We start from the raw sequence: 23,783 nt of genomic DNA, 5'->3' as shown, positions 1-23,783 counted from the left end.
AGACCTACTAACCCAACCACTGATATTCCCACCCTCGTCAAAGATGCCATGAAGCACAAACAAAAACGTCAGAATGCAATACTCTTTGGACTTGATGAAAACGAGGAATCTGATTTAACAAAAATACAGAACATCATCTGCCATCAGAATACAGAAACAATTGCCCCTTAAGATATCTTAGAAGCTACCAGAAATGGCCCTGAGCACAGGTATAGTAATGGCTCCGTGGCCTCCATTTCTGCAGGGTGGTCTGTAAAAACGAACCTACAAACAACAATTCATCAAGACCTTAAACTCCATCACCAGAAATAATACTAATTACCACAAACTTAGATCCAGACCAGATCTATCTCTCCTACAACATATCTGCTCCTGAGCAGAACTTAAGAGATGGCTAGATCTTGGTGAAACAAATTTATACATAAATTATCGCACTGAATGCATCAAATCCAAGACCCACAATCCTTCCTATATCTTCCAGCCTACCATCCCTCAACAACCATCCTAGATTTTCCAGCCTACCATCCCTCAACAACAAATTGACATCCCAAGCACCACCAACCAAGAATAGGAAAGCACGCCCCTTCCTTCCTCAATCCAATCCAAAACCAATCTCAAATAAAAAAACCAATCTCAAATTCAAACTAATCAATGCAAGAAATGTAGTCAACAAGATGTCTGAATTCCTCTTCCTACTAGAGACCAACATCTTCATCATTAGTTTTGTCTGCGAAACATGGCTAAATGAATCCTATCCTGACTCCATCATCACATTAAGAAACTATCCTGTCTTCCGGTCTGACCATGAATCCTGTAGAGGAGGCGAGTAACTATATTCTACAAAAAACCACTAAATCTAAAAAGCATCCAAGTTGAACATGATCTTACCCTCCCTGAAACTATTTTCTGTGATTTATCCCTAAATGACACATTTTGCTTCCTACTTTGCTACAGAGCTCCTGACTACGACATCACACATGCAAACAAATTAACCTCACTACTAATATTGGCAGCCTCCTGCCAATACCTGCCAAAACCTGACTTCAGGAAATACAATTTTAGTAATTGAGTAGTTGATGCATGGAACTCACTACCTGACTCTGTAGTATCATCTCCTAACCCTCAAAACTTTACCCTTAGACTATCCACTGTTGACCTCTCACAATTGCTAAGAGGTCAGTAAGGGGCGTGCATAAGTGCACCAGTGTGCCTTCTGTCCCCTGTCCTAATGTTTCTTTTATTTTTTACTTGTATCAGGCATATGAATATTATTATATCTAATGTTTCTTCTTATTTTTTTCTCATTACTAGTATCATGTATATGAATATTATTATATTCATACATACCTCAAATATGTACTTGACAAAACAAACAAACAAGCAAACAAACAAACAAATAAAGCACCTGTTAGCGAACCAAAACAGCATTCTGAGAAATAAAACAATTCCACGCCTGTGTTTCTCACTGGTTAGGATTTATTAACGGCAATGTCTGCATTCGACTGGAATCATTCCAACTCTGAGTCCCTTAGATTACAACCGGGTCAAAATAATCCTCACACCCACAAGTGCAGTCATGAGGGCCAATCCTATGCAGGATTCCTGATTCCTTCCTGTGTTTGTTACTATGGCATCTGGAGAAAGGAATGTGTGGTGGCACCACTCTCTCTGTCTTACTCCCAAGCTGTGTCGGGCCTACCTTGGACTTCACATAATGACTTTGGGCCTGACAGTACCTTTCATAGGAGAAGTGAGGCTTGGAGTAGGACTCTTTTTGATTTTAGACTGCTGAAAAGACCCATCTTTGCTGTTGTGGTTAGCTCTGGCCCAGCTCCTGCCCCAAGAACTGTGGATGTGGGGGAGACATCCACATGCTGCAGGCCTGTTTTGCCCCTGGTGGAATCTGCTGATGAAGGCTCCTCTGACCAAGAAGACATGAGTGACAGGGAGGAGGAGAGTGTGGCAGACAGCTCAGAAGGAGATCAATTATCTAGCTCCTCCTTGGATTCAGAACAAGAGTTAATGATACAGCCACGCATGCGGAGAGCGATGCATAGGCAACAACAACTGAGAGATTATTATCAAAGAAAATGAGGCCACCTGTGGTTGGGTGGGGCTGTGGTCATTAGTGAGGCTGCTATAAATAGCAACCTGTGGGTTTGGCCATTGTGGAGGATTATCTGATCGTTGTGTTTCGTGACTGCTTTACTGACTTTGACCTTTTGTGTGCTGATTTTTCTCCGCTTTGAAACTAAACCAGGGCAAAGTGTGTTTCACTTTGTGAAAGAAGAAGGACTGTGAATTGCCTCACAGCTGCAACCTAAGTATCACAGAACTGATAAGGGACTTGTACAAATTACCAGTTTGTTTGGAGATGAGTGCTCTTTGCTATACCAAAAGAGGGCTTGGTTTAAGTGAATTTTCATTATAAAGAACATTGTTTTGAATTTTCAAACGTGTGTGTGTCTGAAATTTGTACCCGTGAATTTTGGGGAGGATTCTACCAGAGAGCCCGACAGAACATTTGCCTAATGAACTTTTGGATTGAAATGACTGAGTGACAAGTAGACCAAAAGATGGTTGTAAAAACTATACCCCTCACTCCTTCCCTTGATCTGCCATCCCCATCGTACTTCTGAAGGGATGATCATCATCTGAGTCTGGTCTTGTGAGCTGAGGAAGGAGCTGTGGGGATGCAAGGTACAGTGCAAAACCTGCAATCATGCAGTTGAATACACAAGAGGGAATGTACAACCATGGGGAATTCAGTGGGGAAGACTCAAAGGTTATCTACATTCTGAGAAAACCAACTAGGCTGCAGACAATGGAGTCACATGAAAAAGAACAAATCAAGAGACAGCTCCTACGCCAAAGCAGGGCTTTATGGAGAATAGGGAATTGATCAGGAATACCTGCCATTTACTGCTTGTCATTTTTTTCCTGAGCCCTGGGAAATTTCAGTCTTGATAGTTCAAAGGTCTCAGCATAATAAACAGCTGAGAGAATGTGCAGGGTTTGGCTCCCTGATCAGGTTGAGGAAATGTCTGTTTGAGAAAGCGTAATTTGGAATTTTACAATGTTTTCAAGAGATTTGTTAAGTTGGAACTTGACCAATGGTATTCAGCTGAAATGGAATACCAGTCATTTTGTATAACAAAAAGTATGGCTTTTAACATTATAAGAATAACATTAAAAAAAATTCTTATACGATTTTCAAAGGATTTCAGATATTACAGTAGTACACTTAATGCATTAAAAGATATAGCCAGATGTGGGTTCCTCCCGTTTCAGACCGGTTCCATAGAATCAGTAGTAATTTGGTAACCTTGGTCACTGGAACTGGCAGCAACCAAGGCCTGCCGTGCCCCCAAACTGGCTCTCTTGGTGTGCCATATTTGCCATCGTCTTTGTTTTTGTTTTAGCTTTGCACATGCTTAAAGTGTGTGTGTGGCATGTCACTGAGTGAACCGGCAGTGAAGAAGACCAGTTATTCAGAATATAGAAAATGCTGATGTTTAAGAGAAATACTGAAGGGTACAGAAGCATGACTCACACAAGTAAATTCAAAACCAGAAGTTCTTCATTATTGAATGATTGACATACCTTTTTTAATAAGTGTAAGTCGAGATGTAGTAGTAGTAATAAAAGTAATTAGTAAATCATTTCCTGTGCAAGGGCTGTCAGCTAAAGATTCAACAGTAAATGGTTCCAGAACATCTACCAAAATAGATGATACAGTTCCTTCAGGATTCATACCTGTGAAGATTGTGTTAATTATAGCTGATCCTCCTGGCCTTAAAAAAAAGTGGAAATATTATTATCTTGATAGTTTTGTCCAATTGCATTTTTTAAAAAAATAATCGTTATTAAATATACAATGGTACCTCTACTTAAGACCTTAATTTGTTCCGTAACCAGGTTTGTAAGTAGAAAAGTTTGTAAGTAGAAGCAATTTTTCCCATAGGAATCAATGTAAAAGCAAATAAGGAAAGAAATAAAAGCTTGGAATTTGGGTGAGAGCAGGAAGAAGAGGAGAAGGACAGTCACTGCCGAAGGAAGAAGGTGAGGTGAGGGGAATAAAAAAATATCCAAACCTTTAAGGCTTTAAAAAAAAAGTGACTCTGAGGTGGCAAGGAGGAGCACACGCCTCCCATAGACTGCAACAGAGAGAGAAAGCTGGACGGGTAAGAGGGGGGAACGTCCTGCTCCTTTGACCAAAAGGCGACTGCTGCTGCTGCTGCTACCTGCTTCCTCTTCCTTCCCATGCTGAAGGGCTCCCCTCTCCTCTCGCTTGCTCACTTTGTATCTGGAGCCTTTCCTTTACTGTGGTGACTCCTTGATTTGGCTGAAGCCGAGTTGATCTGGCCAGGGTGAAGCGTTGCCTTTTCCTTTCCACGCCCGGAAGCTCCGGGAGGCAACCTCGCACTGGGTATATGGGAGGTAGTGTGAGAGAGTCAATACAGTGAAGTGGTTTATTCCCTCTCCAATCGCCCAGAGAAAGGAATATATTCCGTTCGCTCTGAGCTGCCCAGAAGGAAGGGAACGTTTCTTTTCTCTGGGCACTGCCAGAGGTTTATTCCCTCTCCAAGCACCCAGAGAAAGGAAAATGCTTTGTTCACTCTGGACTGTGATAGCCTCCTTAAGCACCACCAAATGGCTCCTTTGACAGCTCATAAAAGCACGAGATGGGGAATGGCAGGAAACTGGCCAGGGCATTGTGCCGCTCTCAAATTTTCTGATAAATTTTTCTGGGCTCAGATTCTTAAGTAGAAAATGGTTCTTAAGAAGAAGCAAAAAATCTTGAAAACCCGGTTCTTATCTGGAAAAATTCTTAAGTAGAGGCGTTCTTAAGTAGAGGTACCACTATATACATAAAAGGGGAAAAAAACAAAGACTAACATATAAACAAATAAACATGCATTTACACAAAAAATAAGTTTTTCATATGTACATATTTAAAGTTACAATTATAGTTAGTAATCATTTGTAAATCTCTCTATGTAAATACCTTTATATATTTATGTAGAAGATATTTAAACATATTAGTAAACCATCTTGTTGACTCTTATACAACTTAATAGTAAAATATCTATATCAAGTATATCTTGTTCATATTTCTAAATTTATCCTAAATGGTTATGTATATTTAAATGGACATACTGATTTGATTGTAATATATAAATTGTTTCTTCAGGGTTTTTTATTCATTTGATAACTGGTAAATTGGCCAAAAGCATTCCCTTTAATTAGCTAAGTTTGTTCAGGTGGAAGAAAAATAAATTTGGCATCTGAATCTATATTGTCCCGGATTTCATTTGGTTTTAGTATTTTAAGTATTCACAGTTCACAGCTAAACGTAAACAGTTACGTCATTCCAAAGAAGAAGCCTACAGAAAAGGTGATAGAATGCTGTGCAATTGTTCTGCCGGGCTCTCTGGTAGAAGCCTCCCAAAAATTCATGGGTACAAATTTCAGACACACACACGTTTGAAAATTCAAAACAATGTCCTTTATCACAAAATTCAAAAGAAACAAAGCACCCTTTTTGTATTGCAAAGAGCACTATTCCCCAAAACAACCTTGTACAAGTCCCTTAATCAGTCCTTAAGTACTTAGCTAGTAGCTGTGAAGAAACGTCACAGCCCTCCTTCTTCCCATGAAGTGACACACACACACACACTTTACTCTGCTTTGGTGTCAAAGGCATGAAAAATCCACAAACAAAATTCAGACACAGCGAGGCACAATCCTGAAGAACTGCGATCAGATAATATTCCACAATGGCCAAACTAACACACTGCTATTTATAGCAGCAGCTCTAATTACTGGAGCCACACCCAAACACAGGTGGCCTCTCTTATCTCCTGTAATATTTCCTCAATTGGTCTCTTCTATGCATAAGTCTGCGCCTGCGTGGGTCTAACACTTCGCCATCAGAATTGACCGAAGATAATGGTGATTGGCTTCATGGGCTGTGTGCCAAGCCCCCCTCTTCCAAGTCAACCCCACCTTCTTCTTCGTCCAAGGAAACTGCACTCCCTGACTCTGCCAGCAACAAAATAGGCCTAGGACATGTTGACGTTTCCCCTACCTCCACCTCCACATTCCCTGGGGCAGGAGCTGGGCCAGAGCCAACCACAACACCAATCAGGCCAGAAATGTATTAACAAGGGAGGTCAGAGCAGCAAAAAGAAACTACTCTGAAAAGCTAAAGAATCAATTATAAACAAATGAAGCAGCAAACGTGTGGAAAACTCTCAAAAACATCACCAGTTACAGCAAACCACCTTCCCAAGCTGAAAGAAATGAGCAACTGGCAGATGACCTGAATGTGTTCTACTGCAGGTTTGAAAAGAAACTACAGACATCTATTTCCATAACCTTCATCCCAGGCACAACAACAACAGCCAAATCTTCTACAACTGATCCTTCCCTTGATGATCACAGAAAAGAAAATGCAAGTTCTATTTCACAGATAGAAGCCCAGAAAATCACCAGGCCTAGACAAGATAACTCGTTCTTGCTTAAAAGTCTATGCTAGCCAATTGGCCCTCATCTTCACCCAAATCTTCAACAAATCACTAGAGGTGTACAGTGATCCCCCGATCGTTGCGAGGGTTCCGTTCCAGGACCCCCCGCAACAAGTGAGTTTTCGCGAAGTAGCTCTGCGGAAGCGCTAGAGAGGAGCCGAAGATTGGGGTTCCTGTTTTAAAACGTCGCCGCCGGCATGGGCGGCTTGCCAGCACCCCCCCGGACCCCCAACCCGGGTTTGGGGGGCTGCTAGGAAGCCGCCCATGCCGGCGGCGACGTTTTAAAACAGCCGCGCCGCTTTCCAATGAGTCCCGAAGACAAACGTCAAACTTCCGCGTTTGTCTTCGGGACTCATTGGAAAGCGGCGCGGCTGTTTTAAAACGTCGCTGCCGGCATGGGCGGCTTGACAGCACCCCCCCGGACCCCCAACCCGGGTTTGGGGGGCTGCTAGGAAGCCGCCCATGCCGGCGGCGACGTTTTAAAACAGCCGCGCCGCTTTCCAATGAGTCCCGAAGACAAACGTCAAACTTCCGCGTTTGTCTTCGGGACTCATTGGAAAGCGGCGCGGCTGTTTTAAAACGTCACCGCCGGCATGGGCGGCTTGCCAGCACCCGCCGAACCCGGGTGGCCGGGCAAGCAGCGAGCGAAGGGCGGGTGGCCGGGTGAAGGGCGGGCGAGCAGCGAAGGGCGGGCGAGCGGGTGCTGGGGAGGGCTTCTCGCCCTCCCGCCAGCAAGAGGGGGAGCGAACGGGGTGGGCAGGCTGCGGACAAGCCGTTCGCTCGGGCAGCTTCCCAGCTGAGTACTCAGCTGGGAAGCAGCCGAGCGAAGCGGCAGCAGCGAGGAGTTTGCGTGGGCAGTGGGGAAACTCCTCGCTGATGCCCGCCAAGAGGGGGAAGACCTAGGGAAGCCGCCCAGCAGCTGATCTGCCCGGCGCCATCTATGCATGCGTGCCCATAGAAAAAAGGGCACGCATGCGCAGATGGTGTTTTGACTTCCGGGTTGAAAAATCGCAAATTAGCCTGTTCGCAATGGTCGGGGACGCAATAACCGGGGGATCACTGTACTATGTTCCTTCCTGTTTCAAACTCTCTACTGTCAACTAAACAATGTCGACTGGTGAGACCTAGGGGAAGAGCCTTCTCTGTGGCGGCCCCGGACCTCTGGAATCAACTCCCCCCGGAGATTCGAATTGCTCCCACCCTCTACCTTTTCCACAAGATGTTAAAGATTCACCTATGCCGCCAAGCATGGGGGGATTAACTCCCCCCTCTTTTCTGACTATAGCACTTGAGAATGGTATGACTGTGTCATATTGATTGTTCTTAATATTAAGGGGCTTTAATTCTACTTTTATTAATTGGATTTGTATTATTGTTTACTGTATTTATTGTTGTTGTGAGCTGCCTGGAGTCTTTGGAGAGGGGCAGCATACAAATCTAACAAATTATTATTATTATTATTATTATTATTATTATTATTATTATTATTATTATTATTTATTATGTCAATACAACACAGCAAACAACATCACTATGCTGGATTTCGTATTTCATTATCACTCGGGCGCTTCCCAAGCACTTAGGATTGCATGATATAGTGGCGAATTATGTGTGCCGATACCAGTAAAGTGGCCTTTTGCAATTGACAGATGGAGATTTTGTCAATTCTGATGGTTTTCAAATGTCTGCTGAGATCATTTGGCACTGTGCCCAGCATGCCAAGTACCACTGGGACCACTTTCACTAGCTTATGACAGACTCATTGCAGTTCGATTTTTAGATCTTTGTATTTCACTAATTTATCTAACTGCTTCTCCTCAATTCTGCTGTCTCCTGGGATTGTGATGTCGATGATCCATACTTTCTTTTTCTCCACAATCAGGATGTCTGGTGTGTTATGTTTCAAAATTCAGTCAGTCCAAAGTTGTAAGTCCCACAATAGTTTTGCTTGCTCATTTTCAACCACTTTTTCGGGCTTATCATCCCACCAGTTCTTTGCCACTGGCAGATGGTAGTTCTGGCACAGATTACAGTGGATCATCTGTGCCACAGCATTGTGTCTACGCTTGTAGTCAGTCTGTGCGATCTTTTCGCAGCAACTGAGTGTGTGACCAATTGTTTCATCTGTTTCTTCACTTTGGATCGTCTGTTGATTTTTCAATTCTGGCTTTGACAGCATTCGCTGTAATGGCCTGTTCTTGTGCAGGCTTGTCCTTCTGTCTCCTTTTTGAGTGTTTTGAATCCCATAAATTCCTTATTGTGGCACTTCCATTATTATTATATTGTTGTAAGCCGCCCTGAGTCCTTTGGGATTGGGCAGCATAGAAGATGAATTAAATAAATAAATAAATTAGTTTGGGAGGGGGGGGGGAAACCCTAGTTCCTTCTCCATCATTTGGATATAACCCTTTTCCTCAGTTATTGTTTGGCTCAGTGTCTATCTTGGTTTAATTTTCCTACAGTAATTAAATCTCTCCATTTTAACCATACAGTCTTATTATCAGCCCAGGTATTTGTGAGAATTTCAATTTCCAATAAGTCATTTAGAAAATCGACATTTGCCCAAGCCATATCTATTTGCGACCATGATCTGTGTGAGAAATTTTAAAAAAATATATTGCCTACTATCTGGATTATGGTTCCACCAAATATCTTTTAAAGTAAATTCCATTTTCATGTTACAGGTAATTGTTTCCTTGCTTTTGCTTTTGTAGTGTCTTTATAATCTTTTTTCTTACCATCAATGCCATTAAAGTCCTCAATTATCAATAACATATCCTATGATATTTCTAACAATTTTTTATTATAACTAACTAAATAAATAAATAAATAACTAAACAAACAAACAGATTGGTTAATCAATGGGGCATATATACCATATTTTTCAGAGTATAAGATGCACCAGAGTATAAGAAGCACCTTAGTTTTGGGGGAGGAAAATAAGGAAAAGAATCTGCTTACCAGAATTCATCTGGCTAGCATCCTTAGTCTGGTCAGTTTCAGCACATTATTTTATCCCCTGGTTAGGGCTTTAAAAAACCTTATTCAGAGAGCGTAACAGTGAAAGAGCTTGCAAGCCAGTAAGAGCTGGGGACATTGTTAGAACCTGGTTAGGACTGGAAAGAAGAATTCTGAGCAAGTAGAGCAATGAAAAAAAATGCAAAGACTTAGGGCTTGGAAAACATTATTCACAAAGAACAACAATGAAAGATCTTGCAAGCTGGTAAGAGCTGGGAACATTGTTAACAAGTGGTTAGGACTGGAAATAAATATTTGGAGCAAGTTAGAGCAATAAAATAAAACCTGCAAAGACTTAGGGCTTGGAAAACATTCTTAGCAGAGAGTAACAACAGAATAGAATTCTTTATTGGCCAAGTGTGATTGGGCACACAAGGAATTTGTCGTGGTGCATATGCTCTCATATGAAAGATCTTGCAAGCCTGTAAGAGCTGGGAACATGGTTAGCACCTGGTTAGGATTGGAAAGAAACATTCGGAGCAAGTAGGACAATAAAAAACCCCTACAAAGACAGGGTTTGGAAAACATTATTCATTGAGAGTAAAAGAGAGTGAAAAAGCTTGCAAGCGGATAAGAACTAGGAACATCATTAGCACCTGGTTAGGGCTAGAAAGAAATATCTGGAGCAAGTTAGAGCAATGAAAAAAGCCCTGCAAAGACAGGGCTTGGAAAACATTTTTAGCAGAAAGTAACAATGAAAGAGCTTTCAAGCGGTAATAGCTGGGGACATCATTAGAACCTGGTTAGGATTGGAAAGAAACTTACTTGGAGCAAGTTAGAGTAATGAAAAAAACTCTGCAAAGACTTAGAGCTTGGAAAACATTCTTCACAGACAGTAAAAATTAAAGAAACTGCAAGATAAGAGCTGGGAAAATTGTTAGTACCTAGTTAAGGCTGGGGGGGGGAAGCTTCGGGAGAAAAACTGCATTCAGAGTATAAGACACATCTGAATATTTAGCCTCTTTTAAGGAGGAATGGGTGCTCCAAAATATGGTAACTATTATTGAAACCAATTTATTTCCATTAATAATTTGTACAATCACTATTCTTTCATCCTCATCACTATATACACTAACAGTTTTGGGTCCAATCTCTGTTTCATACATATGGCTATACCTCATTTTTTAACTGCAGACGATGCTGAAAAGAACTGACCCAATTTTGGGATTTCCAAGATATGTCTGTCTTTTTTTTTTTTTTGACACGGGTCTCCTATAAACAAGTAATGTCTGGGTTCTGTTTTAACAATTTACAGTATATTTTCTTCCTTTTCAATTGTGAGTTCAGTCCATTTATATTTATTGATAATAATTTAACTTCTTGTATTTCAGTTTGTAATTTCTCTCAGCTTCTTTTTCTTGGCCCCTGTCTGAGCTCTAGTTGTGAATCCTTCCCTTCCATGGATATCTTGAATCATCCTTGTCCCACTCTCCTTTTCCAATAGGTTGCCTTTTGAGCTCATTTCTTCTAAGTTTTCTCTTTCTTTAACTCCCTCATCTTTGCTTTCTTGTTCTTCTGTGCCTTTTATATATTGATCATAAAAATATTTGGCATCATTGGCTGAAGTAATTCTATTTTTTTTATTCATCAAGGTTATTAACATTCCCTCAGGTATTAACTACCTGAAAGGGATCCAATGCTTTTTGAGTTTCATGGATAAAAAGTGATTAGGCCTTCTTTTTCCCCTTACATGCTAAAGAAACTTGCCTTAGTATGAGTATTTCCTTTCCCTTATATGTAGCTGTATTTTCTTTCGATAGATTGTAAATTTTGTTTCTTGTTGATCTTTTAGTAAATCTTATCTGCACTTCTTTCAATAACCTGTACCTTTTTGCGTAGCTAGTATTAATTCTATAGATTTCATCCATTTAGGAGATTATTTCCTGAGGAGTTTTGTTCGTAATTCCACTACTATCTCTGCCATAGTTTTCAGTAGGTTTTCTTCTTTTGTTTCTACCACATTTTGAAATCTTATTTTAAAAAAGGCTGATTTTTCAAAATCTAAGTTGAGAATGGTCTCTTCAAGATTTCTAGTCACCAACTCTGCTTTATTTTCTGTATATTGTAATTTAGTTTCAATCCTCTCATTAAATTCCTTTATTTTTAAATTCTTTGTTCATTGTTCAGCAGGGCTCCTTGAATAGATTCCATTCTTTCATCCAGTCTTCCAACTCTATCTTTTCCTTTTTTAATATTCTCCTTCACATCCCCCATGTTTCCCATCATTACTTCATAATTTTTATCAACAGATTCCAGCATCTTAATTATCATTTCCTGGATTGAAGCTAAAGTTATTGGTGACATTTGTGTGTTTTAGGACCCTGCAGTCTTATTACCAGTGATGGGAAGCCAAAATTTTTACTCCCGCACTGTGGCCGTGGCTTATTTTGTGGGTGTGGCTTAATGGTCCTGTGACTGGGTGGGAGTGGCTTGCCGGCCATGTGACCAGGTGGGAGTGGCTTGAACGATCATCATCATTCAAGTGAACTGGGTTTTTTTGTATACAGTAATTGTTTTTTGTTCTTTCCTTCGTACACTTTAGTACAATGTCAAATATCTTCTATTTCCAGTACAATAAAATGCAGTATTTTGTTAGTAACTCTTGTATAATCCCAAAATAAAATCATAATAGAAAATTATTAATTTCTCTAAAGTCTTTTATCCCTTATTGCAATTTTTAAAATCTAATCTTGTCCTCCAGCAATCACAATCATCATGTATTACCTCTCTTCATTAATGTTCCCTCAAGTATACACTGACAAATAAACAATATTTCTAACATTCTAATTAACTGATAGGCCATAGTGCCTCCTATTTCTCTTTACACATATTACTTAAATCTAAAAACTCCTACATAGTCTATTGAATCACAAACATTAAAAATATTAAAAAAGAAAAGAAAAATATAAATAAATTTCAAACATTTTTTTCAGTGTACCATAAATAATCTATTGTTCACTAATTCCATTTTTTATAAATCTTTCAAAACCATCTCTGTTCTTATATGCCACTTTCACTTATCAAATTCAACTTGCTTTGTTTGTACATTTCAATAAAACTAATAAAGCTTATTTTAATATAATCAACCAATCTAATATTTCCTTAATATATTCATTAAAATTGTTTGAACCTATTTTAATATATTCAACGACTCAAATATTTCCCCAAATTCTAAGCATATTTAATACATTTTATTAAATTCAGTTAAACCTATTTTAATATAATCAATGAACCTAATATTTCCATAAAATCCACACATCAAATCCTAAATAGGACATCTAATAGAAACTGATAATTAGAAATTAATCTAAATCTAATCAACCATTTTCATAATCATAACCCTTCTCATTATCCCAAATCTCATGTATAAATCCAAATTTAAACTTCTTTCTAGTCATTTTATATCCCCATTTCCTTTCCCTTCCTTTTTTTGTCTCCCGTGCTTCCTTACAAATCCCAAATGATCAATTTTATTTTTAACTCCTCTTTTATTCTAGAAATTCAAGTGCTTTTGACCACATCTTTTCCATTTTGTATTTGTGCTTATCTCAATGTTCTCATAGTAAAGTCTGTGGTCATCAACCCTTTCCATGTCCAGGCAATTTTTGAAAAAAATTATTATATTATCATTCAAAATTTGATAATCAGAGTATTTAATATCATGTCCACTAACTAGTAGAACTTCATTCTTATCATTGCTCAGTTCGCCAAAGTCCCTTGTTTCCTCGATCTGCAAATCCATTATTGTAATATTTTCATCTTCAAAAGTCTCCTTTAATTCTATCACATCATGTAGTTTTCTATTATCTTCAATTATAAATTCCTTAGTAGTTTGAAAAAATCCACTCATCAATTCTCTCAGCTCTTTGATTTCTCCAGATAAGACTTTGCACAATTCTCCTATCTCTTGAATTTCCATTTTCTCATGTCTCATATCTCCAGATGTTCCAAGTTCTTTCCAGCAGCCTAGTTATATTTTGCAAAACAGTTCAAACAAAGTTCAGGCTCATGCAAGATTTACAGGCCCACCTTTGCAGACAAAATATCAATAATCAAGTTAGTTTCTCTTTTCCAAGGTCAGTGTTACGATAAATTCTCTAAGTAAATGAAGATTCCCATAATAAAGCTGTGACCAGCAGGTGGCTCCACCAATTAGTTCTCAAACACTTAAGAATCATTTTAAATCAAAAAGATTTCATTTAATTATTTAAACTCTTAAAATTCTTTTTTCTTTAAATCCAATTTCAAACCTCAAATCATCCATTTTTTATCCAAATGAGTTTTAGAATATTTTCCTTATTCTCCTTAATTTTTACAAGTTAGAAAGTTTTGGTTTCAATTTAGCCACTTACCCCAATTAGTCAAAAAGTTCCTTTATCAGTTCTTTAACAAAATCTCTCCTCCGGCCAAAGTGCAAGTCTCAGTCAATAATTCTTTGTTTCCCTTCCTCCAGCACAAAATTTACTTTCCTTTTCCATTCTGGATGACAGCCATTACTCACTTCAATTTTCCGGTTTGTAGTCACTGAGGCTAAGGCCAGCAAGCTGCTTCAACTCCACTGCTGGTGGAGGCTCTTTGACAGTGACTGTGGGGTGTGCAAAAAGCAGGCACCAGACCAGGTCCCTTTCATCCCCACCCTTTCAGGGAGGTTCTGGCTGATTCAAAATGAATAAGCACCCCCAGAAAGTGGGAGTTCAGCCATTTTCTGCAGGAGCAGAAAAATGCCATGTTGCCTTGGTAGATGACCACGCCTTCTCCGTTCAACAAACGTTAGCTTACCACAAAAGCCACCAAAAAGGACTCTGACATAAAGATCATTATGTAAACAATCATTATGTAAACAATCATTATGTAAAGATCATTATGTAAACAATCATTTTCTCTGACTAGTTTTGGCTTCCATTCTACAGTATTTACAGAAATTATTATTTTTCTTGGCAGCTTCAATTCATACCAAAGGTTTATATTGGTTATGTAATAGCAATAATAAATAATTTATCTACTTTTATTAGAATACTTTCTGTAATTGTTAAGAAAGTTGCCCATTGTTTTGAAATTTTCCAACATCTATCCAGAGTTTAGTAACCTTTTTTCAACTCCCACACTAGAACATTTTAGAAACATAGAAACATAGAAGATTGACGGCAGGGAGACTTCCAGCTGGAGCTCGACCACATCGGGGGGTGGAGGCATAGCTGCGTCTCTGCATCCTACCTTTCCAAGACTGCAGGGTGCAATGTGCGCTGTGCCGACACCCGGAGGAATCGGCCCAGGACAGGGGGTCTCCTGGATCCCCCAGGATGGATCGCCGTGGCCACGGGGGTTATGGAAAGCCCCGCAGCTGCATCTATGGAGAGCTGCGTCCATGCAGCTGCCTGGGCGCAGCCATAGCGGTTTCCAAAGATGGAAGTAGAAAAGATAGAACAAAGAAGTCTACCAAAAAGAAGCAGATCAACAGATAAAGAAGATTGACAGCACTACGAGAGAATCCTTCGGTATTTTAACGATCAAGCTTGAAAAGAGAAGATCCCAGAATGAAAGGTGAACATAAACAAAGTAAAAAATCTGTAAGTGATATCCATACGCTCAGAAGAAAAACAGCCAGAACTACTTGTCTTTGTCTTTGTTAACTTTAATAGTATATTTTTCTCTTTTGAATTTTAAGATCATAGTGTGGTTTTTTCTCTCTTATTATTCATATTTTTATAATTATATTTTTTTAATAGTAATAAAAAGACTGAATTGCTAATTAGTCAAATTGGATGAAGGAATAGGAATATCTAAATGAATTGAATATATGAATAAATGAACTGAATAAACTGAACTGAACTTAAATCATTTTATTTGAATGAAATTTCACTGAAACATTAATTTTGGAATAAATTTTGGACTGTTTGTTCTATTTTTCTTTTTTCTTTTTTTTCTTTTTTCCGGAATCTATGGGACTATTTTTTTCTAACCAGACATTGGAGGCGTAAGGATCTTTTTTTCCTCTTTTTCCAGTATTTTTTCTTTTATATAATAAAAAGACGTGGATTTTATTATTATTTTTGCTTTAACTTGCATATTATAGATATTACGTTAGACATTGGTTTTGGAGTTTTTCTTTCTGGACATTTGCATTAAAGCATAATTCATATCTGGCATATTTGGACTTATTAGGTTCTTTTTTGGACCCATTTTTGGACTTTGATATTCTTTTTCTTCCTTTTTTAATCTCTTTTTAAAATTTTTATAGTTATTATTATTTCCTCACCTTTTTACTTTTTTAAAAAAACAATATAAATAATGCTCAAATAATTTTTAAAAAAATAATTCTTAACAGTTTTCCTCTCTTCTCCTTACCCTTTTCCATTAGAATTATAGTCTTCCTTTTTTGTTATTATTAATTAATTATGTGTTAAAAGCTCTGTTTCTTTCCCTTCTCCACCTGGTCCCCCTCCCCATGAGCTTTGTTTTTTAAAAGATTGAACTATTTTTTTCTCTTTTTCTCTCATTTCTTTTTTTAATTAATTAATTATTGCATTAATAGAATTGAATTGATATCTCTTTCCCTTATTTTAAAATATCATTTTTCATTACCGGTATTATAGATATAAAACTGTTTTCTTCTGTAATTGAGAATAAATAAGAGATTGATTTAAGTAATTGCTAAACAAAGTAGAAATTTTGGAATATGAAAGGTTCTTACAGGGCACAAAGTGTGACTTCGGTGACAACAACAACAACCCGAAAACAAGCAACTACTGCAACTCCAACTTCAACCCCTACACCTAAAGTCTCTCCAACATCATCTCCACTACAACAAAGGACCATAACTACAATGCTGGCCAAGGAGAAAGAAAAAGAGAAAGAAAAGTCACCTGCAGGGAGATAAAAGGATTGAAGATAAAAAAAGAGACATAAAGTACAAGCATTTGCAGATGATGTGGTCTTAATTTTAGAAGATCCCATAAAATCTATTTCAAGGTTAGTAAATTTAATTGAGGAATATGGGAAAGTCGCAGGATTAAAAATAAATAAAGATAAGACACAGATTTTAACAAAAAACATGACAGAGACACAAAAAAAAACAATTTAGAAGATCTATCAAATATGAAAACTACAAAGAAAGGTGAAATATTTAGTGATATGGATGATCTCTAAAGCCATATCTTTAAAAAATGATAAGTATTTAAAATTATTAGGTCAGGTGAAAAAAGATTTAGAAGTTTGGAACAATTTGCAATTAACATTGGTGGGAAGGATATCTACAATTAAGATGAATATTCTCCCTAAAAATTTGTTTCTTTTCCAAGTTATTCTCATAAACCCGAGATCAAAATTTTTTATACAAATAAATAAGACAATAAAAAAATTCATGTGACAAGGTAAGAAACCAAGAATAAAACAAAATGCGTTAGAAGATCGTAAAGAAAGAGGAGGACTTGGCCTCCCAAATTGGAAATTATATTATTACGCCACCGCCCTAACATGGATAAAAGAGTGGTTAACCTTAGATAATCAAAGGTTACTTAACTTAGAAGGCCATGATTCAATGGTGGGCTGGCATGCCTTTATATGGTATGATAAGATTAAAACACATTCATATTTTAAAAATAATATAATTAGAAAAGCACTGATTGATGTATGGATTGAAATAAAGAAAAATCATTTCTTAGTAATGCCAGAATGGATCTCACCCATAGAAGCCATTACACATCCGAACTTAGCAAAGGAAGGTAAGATCTGGAAATATAGGGATTTACTGGACAATCAATTAAAACTCAGAACAAAACAAGAGTTACAAGAATTAGCATTGATTTAGATTGGTGGCAATACATACAGATTAGTTCCAGATATCAAATGGATATAAAAACTTATATCTTTAGAAAAAGAAAACAATGTATTAAGTAAATTATTACTCCAAAATCAAGTAAAGGTAATTAATTGGAAATATATATAAATATTTAATAAATCATAGAACAATAGGGTGGATATTGAAAGATAACATGATCAGCTGGTGCAAAAATTTTGGCAAAGAGATAGACTTAGAAACATGGAAAAAGATTTGGGTGTATAATTGGAAAATAACAAAATCAATTTCCTTCAAAGAAAATCAAATTAAGATGTTTTATAGATGGCACCTTCCACCATATAGAATCTCCAAAATGTTTCCAACAATTTCATCTATATGTTGGAAATGTAAAAAAGAAATTGGTATGTACTACCATGTATGGTGGACATGTTCAGAGGCAAAAGAATATTGGAATAACGTAGAGAAATGGATAAATGAAATAACAAAGGAGATTAAAAAATCTCCTGAATTTTTCTTATTGGGTATTTCAAACATTAAGTATAAAAAAGAAATTTACTACTTAATAATACATATACTGGTTGCTGCAAGAATTGCATTTGCGCAGAAATGGAAAGAAAAGGAAATACCAAAGGATGTAGAAGTTTATTAAAAAATTATGGAATGTGCAGAATTAGACATGATGACAAAACGCTTGAATAATCAAGTAGAAACAGAATTTTATAAAATATGGAATAAAGTATACGAATGGTGGAACTTTAAAAATAATATTAAAAGTTGACTTCCGGTCTGGTCCAGGATCGTAGCGGAGGCTCTAGGACAGGGCTCTGTCCTTGAGACCTCTTCAACCTCTCCAGAGGTTGCTTTTTGCAATCGGATCGGGTCCGGACGGCCCGATCCTAGAACAGGGGGTTTCACTGCACCCGAGGGGTCGTCGCTGGGACTCCGAAGGCAAGGGATTACCCCACAGCTCTGGAAAAGGCGAACTGACTCTCTTTTCCTAGAGAGTCTGGCCATTTACGATCTGCCCTGACCAGTGGGAAGCAAGCAAGCAAAGAAGAAGAAGAACCTAAGCGTGAATGTGTAGCAAGCAGCAGCAGAAGAAGAATACAAAAGAAGAAAAGAAGATTCTAGAGGTATAATCCATTATTATCCGCTGACTTGGGAGATTATTGTGACTTTCTGAATAAATAAGGTTAAATAAAAAACTTTTAAGAGAAAATTCATATCCAGGGGCCGGAAAACAAATGGCCGGAACTACTTTTTCTTTTCTCTACTTTGGATTAAATCTTAATTAAATTAATAATAAAATTTGGAGTGAAATAAAAGCCTAATTTGAAAGAAGATATCAAGTAATATGATCTAACAAAAACTATAAATGATGAATTGGATTTTTCTTTGGATTTAAAAAATATCAATCCCGGGCACTATTTTCCATCTACTTGCAGAGGGATTACGTTTTGTTTTTTTTCTCTGCTGATTTCTACTCATAAAAAGATAAGAAAAATTGGAATAAATCAATAAATAACTTAATTGTTGGAAGATTTATGGTTTTTTCGTGGCTGGCAACTTAAAAGAAGAAGATTGGTATTGTTGGAGAACTCGATCTTTTCCTTTCCCTTGGCTAGATTTATTGTTATCGGTCTCGGCTTTGCTCATTAACTCTGGTATAAAGAGGAATTTTCGCTAGTTTTCTTCTCTCCCTTTTACAGTTTCTAAGGATCTATCTTAAGTTTTACGTTTGAAATCCGACTCAAAATTGTGACATCTTTGGATTAAATTTCTTTTTTTGTGATTTTCTTGGAATAAATTTTTTGGGGGGACATTTTGGGACACTTCTGGATTAAACTTTGGATTATTACATACTCGTTTGAACTTTATATTGCAAATCGGAAATACAAATAAATTTGGATATAACTTGATTAATTTTTACCCTTGGATTTACATTGCATCGCATTTATTGACCTTACTTTGAGAACTTTGAGAACTTTTTTTTAAAAAAAATAATGAACATTTCCTTAGAACTTCAATCAACAAAAGGTTTCCGGTTTTGACTGTATAACATTTATGTATATTTACCTGTATTTTTTGTATTTGTTTTTTTAATTCTCTACAAATAATATTATATCCCTTTTTCTTCCTTTATTTCTCTTGTTCCTTTTGTCCTTAGATATTAGCATAAATTTTAAAATAAAATAGTCTTGAAATAAATGAATTGCTAGATATTCCTTGTTCCCCTCTTTCTCCCTGTGGTGGTGCTCCCTCCTTCCCTTCTCTCTCCCTCCCTTTATCCTCTCTTTTTTCCTCTTTTTTTTTGCTTTTTATATTTCTTATTTCTGCCTTTGTTCTCTATCAGTGGCTCTCCTCTCTCCTTCTTTATTTTATTTTATTTTTTCTTTCTCTCTTCATCTCTCTTCACTAAAACTAAAATTTGATTAATAGGGATTGATTTGTTATAATAACATATTATATATTGTTGCATTCTGGAACTTTTTTTTCTTTCTTTTTTTAAATCGAAAGGAATTTTTAAGGTTAATTTTATACTATTAAAAATAAATAATAATAAAAATAAACAATAAGAATAAGGTTTATTACAAATTATATTTTTAAACATTGAAAAGGTGTATACTAAGGATAAATATATATAGATTTTAAAGTATTCAGATTATTGATATTTTTGTTGTGCTTATTGTGTTGTCTGCATTGTGATACTCAGAAATAACTAGTGAAGTTTAACTTAACAAGTTTGGAGTTTGTTGGAATTTTTTCCCCCTACTTTAAATTTTCCAAGGAAGAAATAAATTAGAAAATTGTTGTGAAGCCAAGGATGTCGAGTACGTCTACGTATACTAAGACAATCAAAAAACAAACATTAATGTCAGCTTCATCTCCCCAAGTGTCACCTCAGCCATCTCCTGTACATCAAGGTACTACTGCATGTTAGCTAAAGAGAAGGAGAAAGAGAAAGCACAACAGCCCACCCTTGTAACGATACAAGAGACATTAAATGCTATGAAAGAATTTATGCTTAAATCACAAGAAGACGCAAATCAACAACGAGAGGCCATAAAAACAGAAATGGGAGAATTAAAAGCAGATACAGGAGAGATGAAGGAGCAAATGAAAGAAATTCAGCAAACTTTGAAAGAAAATGAAGATAGAGTGAAGGCGGTAGAGGAGAGAACTGAAAAGATGGAAAAGAGAATGGATTACTTTGAAGACAGATCTGATATACGCTATAGAAAATATGATGAATCAGTTACTCACCTTGAAGTACAACGAGCATCTTATGGTTTAAGATTCCAGAACATAACAGAAGAAAAAGATGAAGATTTACAAGCAAGAATGGCAGAAATTATTGGAGGAATCCTCCAGCTGGACCCTACAGAACTTATAAAAGAAATTGATGAAGTCTTTCGAGTGCAAACTAGCTATGTCCGTCGGCACAATCTACCACAAGAAGTCCATATAAAGTTTGTGAGAAGAACTGTAAGAGATGATATTCTGAAATGGACAAGAAATGAAAAACTACAAGGCAAAGGAAAAGAAATTACAATATTGAAACAAGTTCCAAGAAGTGTAAGAGAAAGCAGAAGAGATTACCATTTTCTGACGAGAATTTTGATGAAAGAAAAAATAACTTTTCGTTCGCTTATTCCAGAAGGACTATCACTTTACTGGCAATCCAAAAGATACAAAATAGAAAACTTGGCCGAAGCAAAAGACTTTTATGAAACTAGTGGAATACGCCAACTAGAACCAATCAAAATACAGCCAGAAAGAAAGGAGGAGGATGTGGGGAGTGCTGCCCAGGGAGGAGAGGAGGACTTGGGTGCAAGAAGAAAACAACCTCAGTGCGAAACTGAAGACACCAAGAAATACTACAAATGACCATATTAAAAGACTTAAAAATTCTTTCTGTAAACGTGAATGGTTTGAATGAACCGAGAAAAAGAAAACAAATATTCACAAAAATTAAAAATCAAAAAGCTCAAATTACAATATTACAAGAAGTTCATATAAAAAGGACAAGCCGTAAACTATTATTAAATCCAAAAATTGGAAATATGTATGCTGCATTGGCAGATCAAAGAAAAAGAGGGATAGCGATGTATGTTGAGAATTCCACAAATTCCAAACAATTATATGCAGACCAAGAAGGTAGAATATTAATTGTGCAGATTAATACAGAGCCTAAACCTCTTGTCATCATTTCTATTTATGCCCCAAATGAAAATCAAATGGCATTCTACAAACAACTACATCAGAAAATAAATGAATTAAATATTGAAAATATGATTATAATTGGTGATTTTAATGCAATTTCAAATAGATTATTAGATCATTCGGGGGGGAGGAAAAAATAGTAAGAAAAAGAAAAATATATTACCAACTACTTTCCAAAAGATGAAATCGGAATTATTATTAAATGATATTTGGAGGGAAAGACACCCTCAAACTAGACAGTATACTTTTTATTCAAACCCCCACAAAATTTGGACAAGAATTGACATGGTGTGGGCTTCAAAAATAATTGCAGAACAAATAAAAGAGATAGAAATAGATGTAAATACTTGGGCAGATCATAATCCTGTAGTAGTTTACATGAAAAGTAATAAGAAATACCCAAATTGGCAGATGAATAGAAATATTTTAAAAGATAAAAAATATAAGGAATGGATAGAGAATGAATTAAAGGTCTTTTTCGAAATAAATAAAAATTCAGATACTACCCCTCAAAATTTATGGGATACTGCCAAGGCATATATTAGAGGACTAATGATTTCTTATACTGCAAAGGTAAATAAGGAAAAGTAAAGGCAATATGAACAATTAATCACTGAACTAAGACAAGTAGAATCTTTATCACAGCTAAACGCTAAAAACAAGGAGTTAAAGGGAAATATAGAAGTAATTAAACATAAAATTAAACTTATAGAGCAAAATCAAATAGCAGAAAAGATAAAAAGAGCTAAACAACATTATTTTGAATATGCCAATAAGCCAGGAAGATGGCTTGCATATAAATTAAGAAAGCACAGACTGTCAAAAATAATTAAAAAGTTAGAAGACGAAAATGGAACAATAAAATATAATATAGATGAAAAAGCAAAAATAGTACAATTTTTTTTAAAGAACTGTACAAAAAAGAAGATATTAGTGAGGATGAAGTTTTTAAATATATAGAATCTATAAAATTATCGCAATTAACGGAAGAACAACAGGAAAGTCTAGATAGTCCAATAACAATTGAAGAACTTTCTACAACTATTAAAAAACAAAAAAATAATAAAGCCACTGGACCTGATGCGATACCGGCAAAATGGTATAAAATAGATAGTGATGTAATAACAAATAATATGTTGGAAATTTTTAACGAAAGTTGAATGGATGGTAAAATCCCAAAATCTTGGTCAGAATCTTTAATAACCTTAATTCATAAACCAGGAACTCCAAAAGAAAATATAAAAAATTATAGACCTATATCATTATTAAACGTTGACTATAAAATATTTACTGCAATCTATGCAGACAGATTAAAAAAGATATTAAATGAGAAAATTCATCATGACCAAAATGGGTTTTTACCTGGTAGGCAGATTAAAAAGAATCTTAGAACGATCATTAATGTATTAGAATATTATGAGCAACATTCTGAAAAATCTGTATCATTAATGTTTTTAGATGCTAAAAAAGCTTTTGACAATATTAATTGGATTTTTATAAAAATGCAATTAAACAAAATGAGATTTGGTACTAAATTCATAAACTTAATAGATGCAATTTATTCAAAACAAACAACAAAATTTATATTAAACAATGAACAATTGGAAACATTTGAAATAAGTAAAGGAGTTCGACAAGGTTGCCCGATATCACCATTATTATTTATTTTATCTTTAGAGGTTCTACTGATAAAAATAAGAACAGATTCAAAAATAAAGGGTTTGACTATTGGTAAAGAGATATATAAAGTCCAAGCATTCGCAGATGACTTTTATAATAGAAGATCCGATAACAGTGGCCCCAATATTGATACAGACAATAGAACAATATGGAAAAGTTGCAGGGTTAAAAATAAACAAGAGTAAAACACAATTTATAGTGAAAAATATGAATAAAATTCAAGAAAGACAACTTGAACATATCACAGATATGAAAATAGTTAAGAAAGTTAAGAAAGTTAAATATTTGGTAATATGGATAACATCAAAAACAATAACATTAAAAAATGATAATTGCATGAAATTAATTGCAGAAATTAAAAAAGATTTAGAAATATGGAACAACTTAAAAATGTCTTTCCTGGGGAGAATTGCCAAGATTAAGATGAATATACTACCTAAGGTTTTGTTTTTGTTCCAGGTCATCCCAATAAATCCTGGGGGAAATTTTTAAAAAAATTTAACGATAGTTAAAAGATTCTTATGGCAAGGGAA

The 23,783-nt window shown here is 36.2% G+C and overlaps 1 protein-coding gene across 1 annotated transcript in view; it reads right to left on the bottom strand.

Annotated features, from left to right (window-relative positions):
• The window catches only part of LOC139168005 (cation channel sperm-associated auxiliary subunit beta-like), a 137,196-nt gene that overhangs the window by 52,175 nt on the left and 61,238 nt on the right, over positions 1–23,783 (bottom strand). The window contains exon 17 of the mRNA XM_070753253.1: positions 3,604–3,794. Within this exon, the coding sequence (XP_070609354.1) occupies positions 3,604–3,794 (191 nt within the window). The remainder of the gene's footprint in view (positions 1–3,603; positions 3,795–23,783) is intronic.

The sequence above is a fragment of the Erythrolamprus reginae genome, chromosome 1 (genome assembly GCF_031021105.1).
Source record: "Erythrolamprus reginae isolate rEryReg1 chromosome 1, rEryReg1.hap1, whole genome shotgun sequence".
Classification (NCBI taxonomy): Eukaryota; Metazoa; Chordata; class Lepidosauria; order Squamata; family Dipsadidae; genus Erythrolamprus; species Erythrolamprus reginae.
The sequence above is the reverse complement of the archived record's forward strand: the minus strand, read 5'-3'. Positions and strand labels throughout refer to the sequence as shown.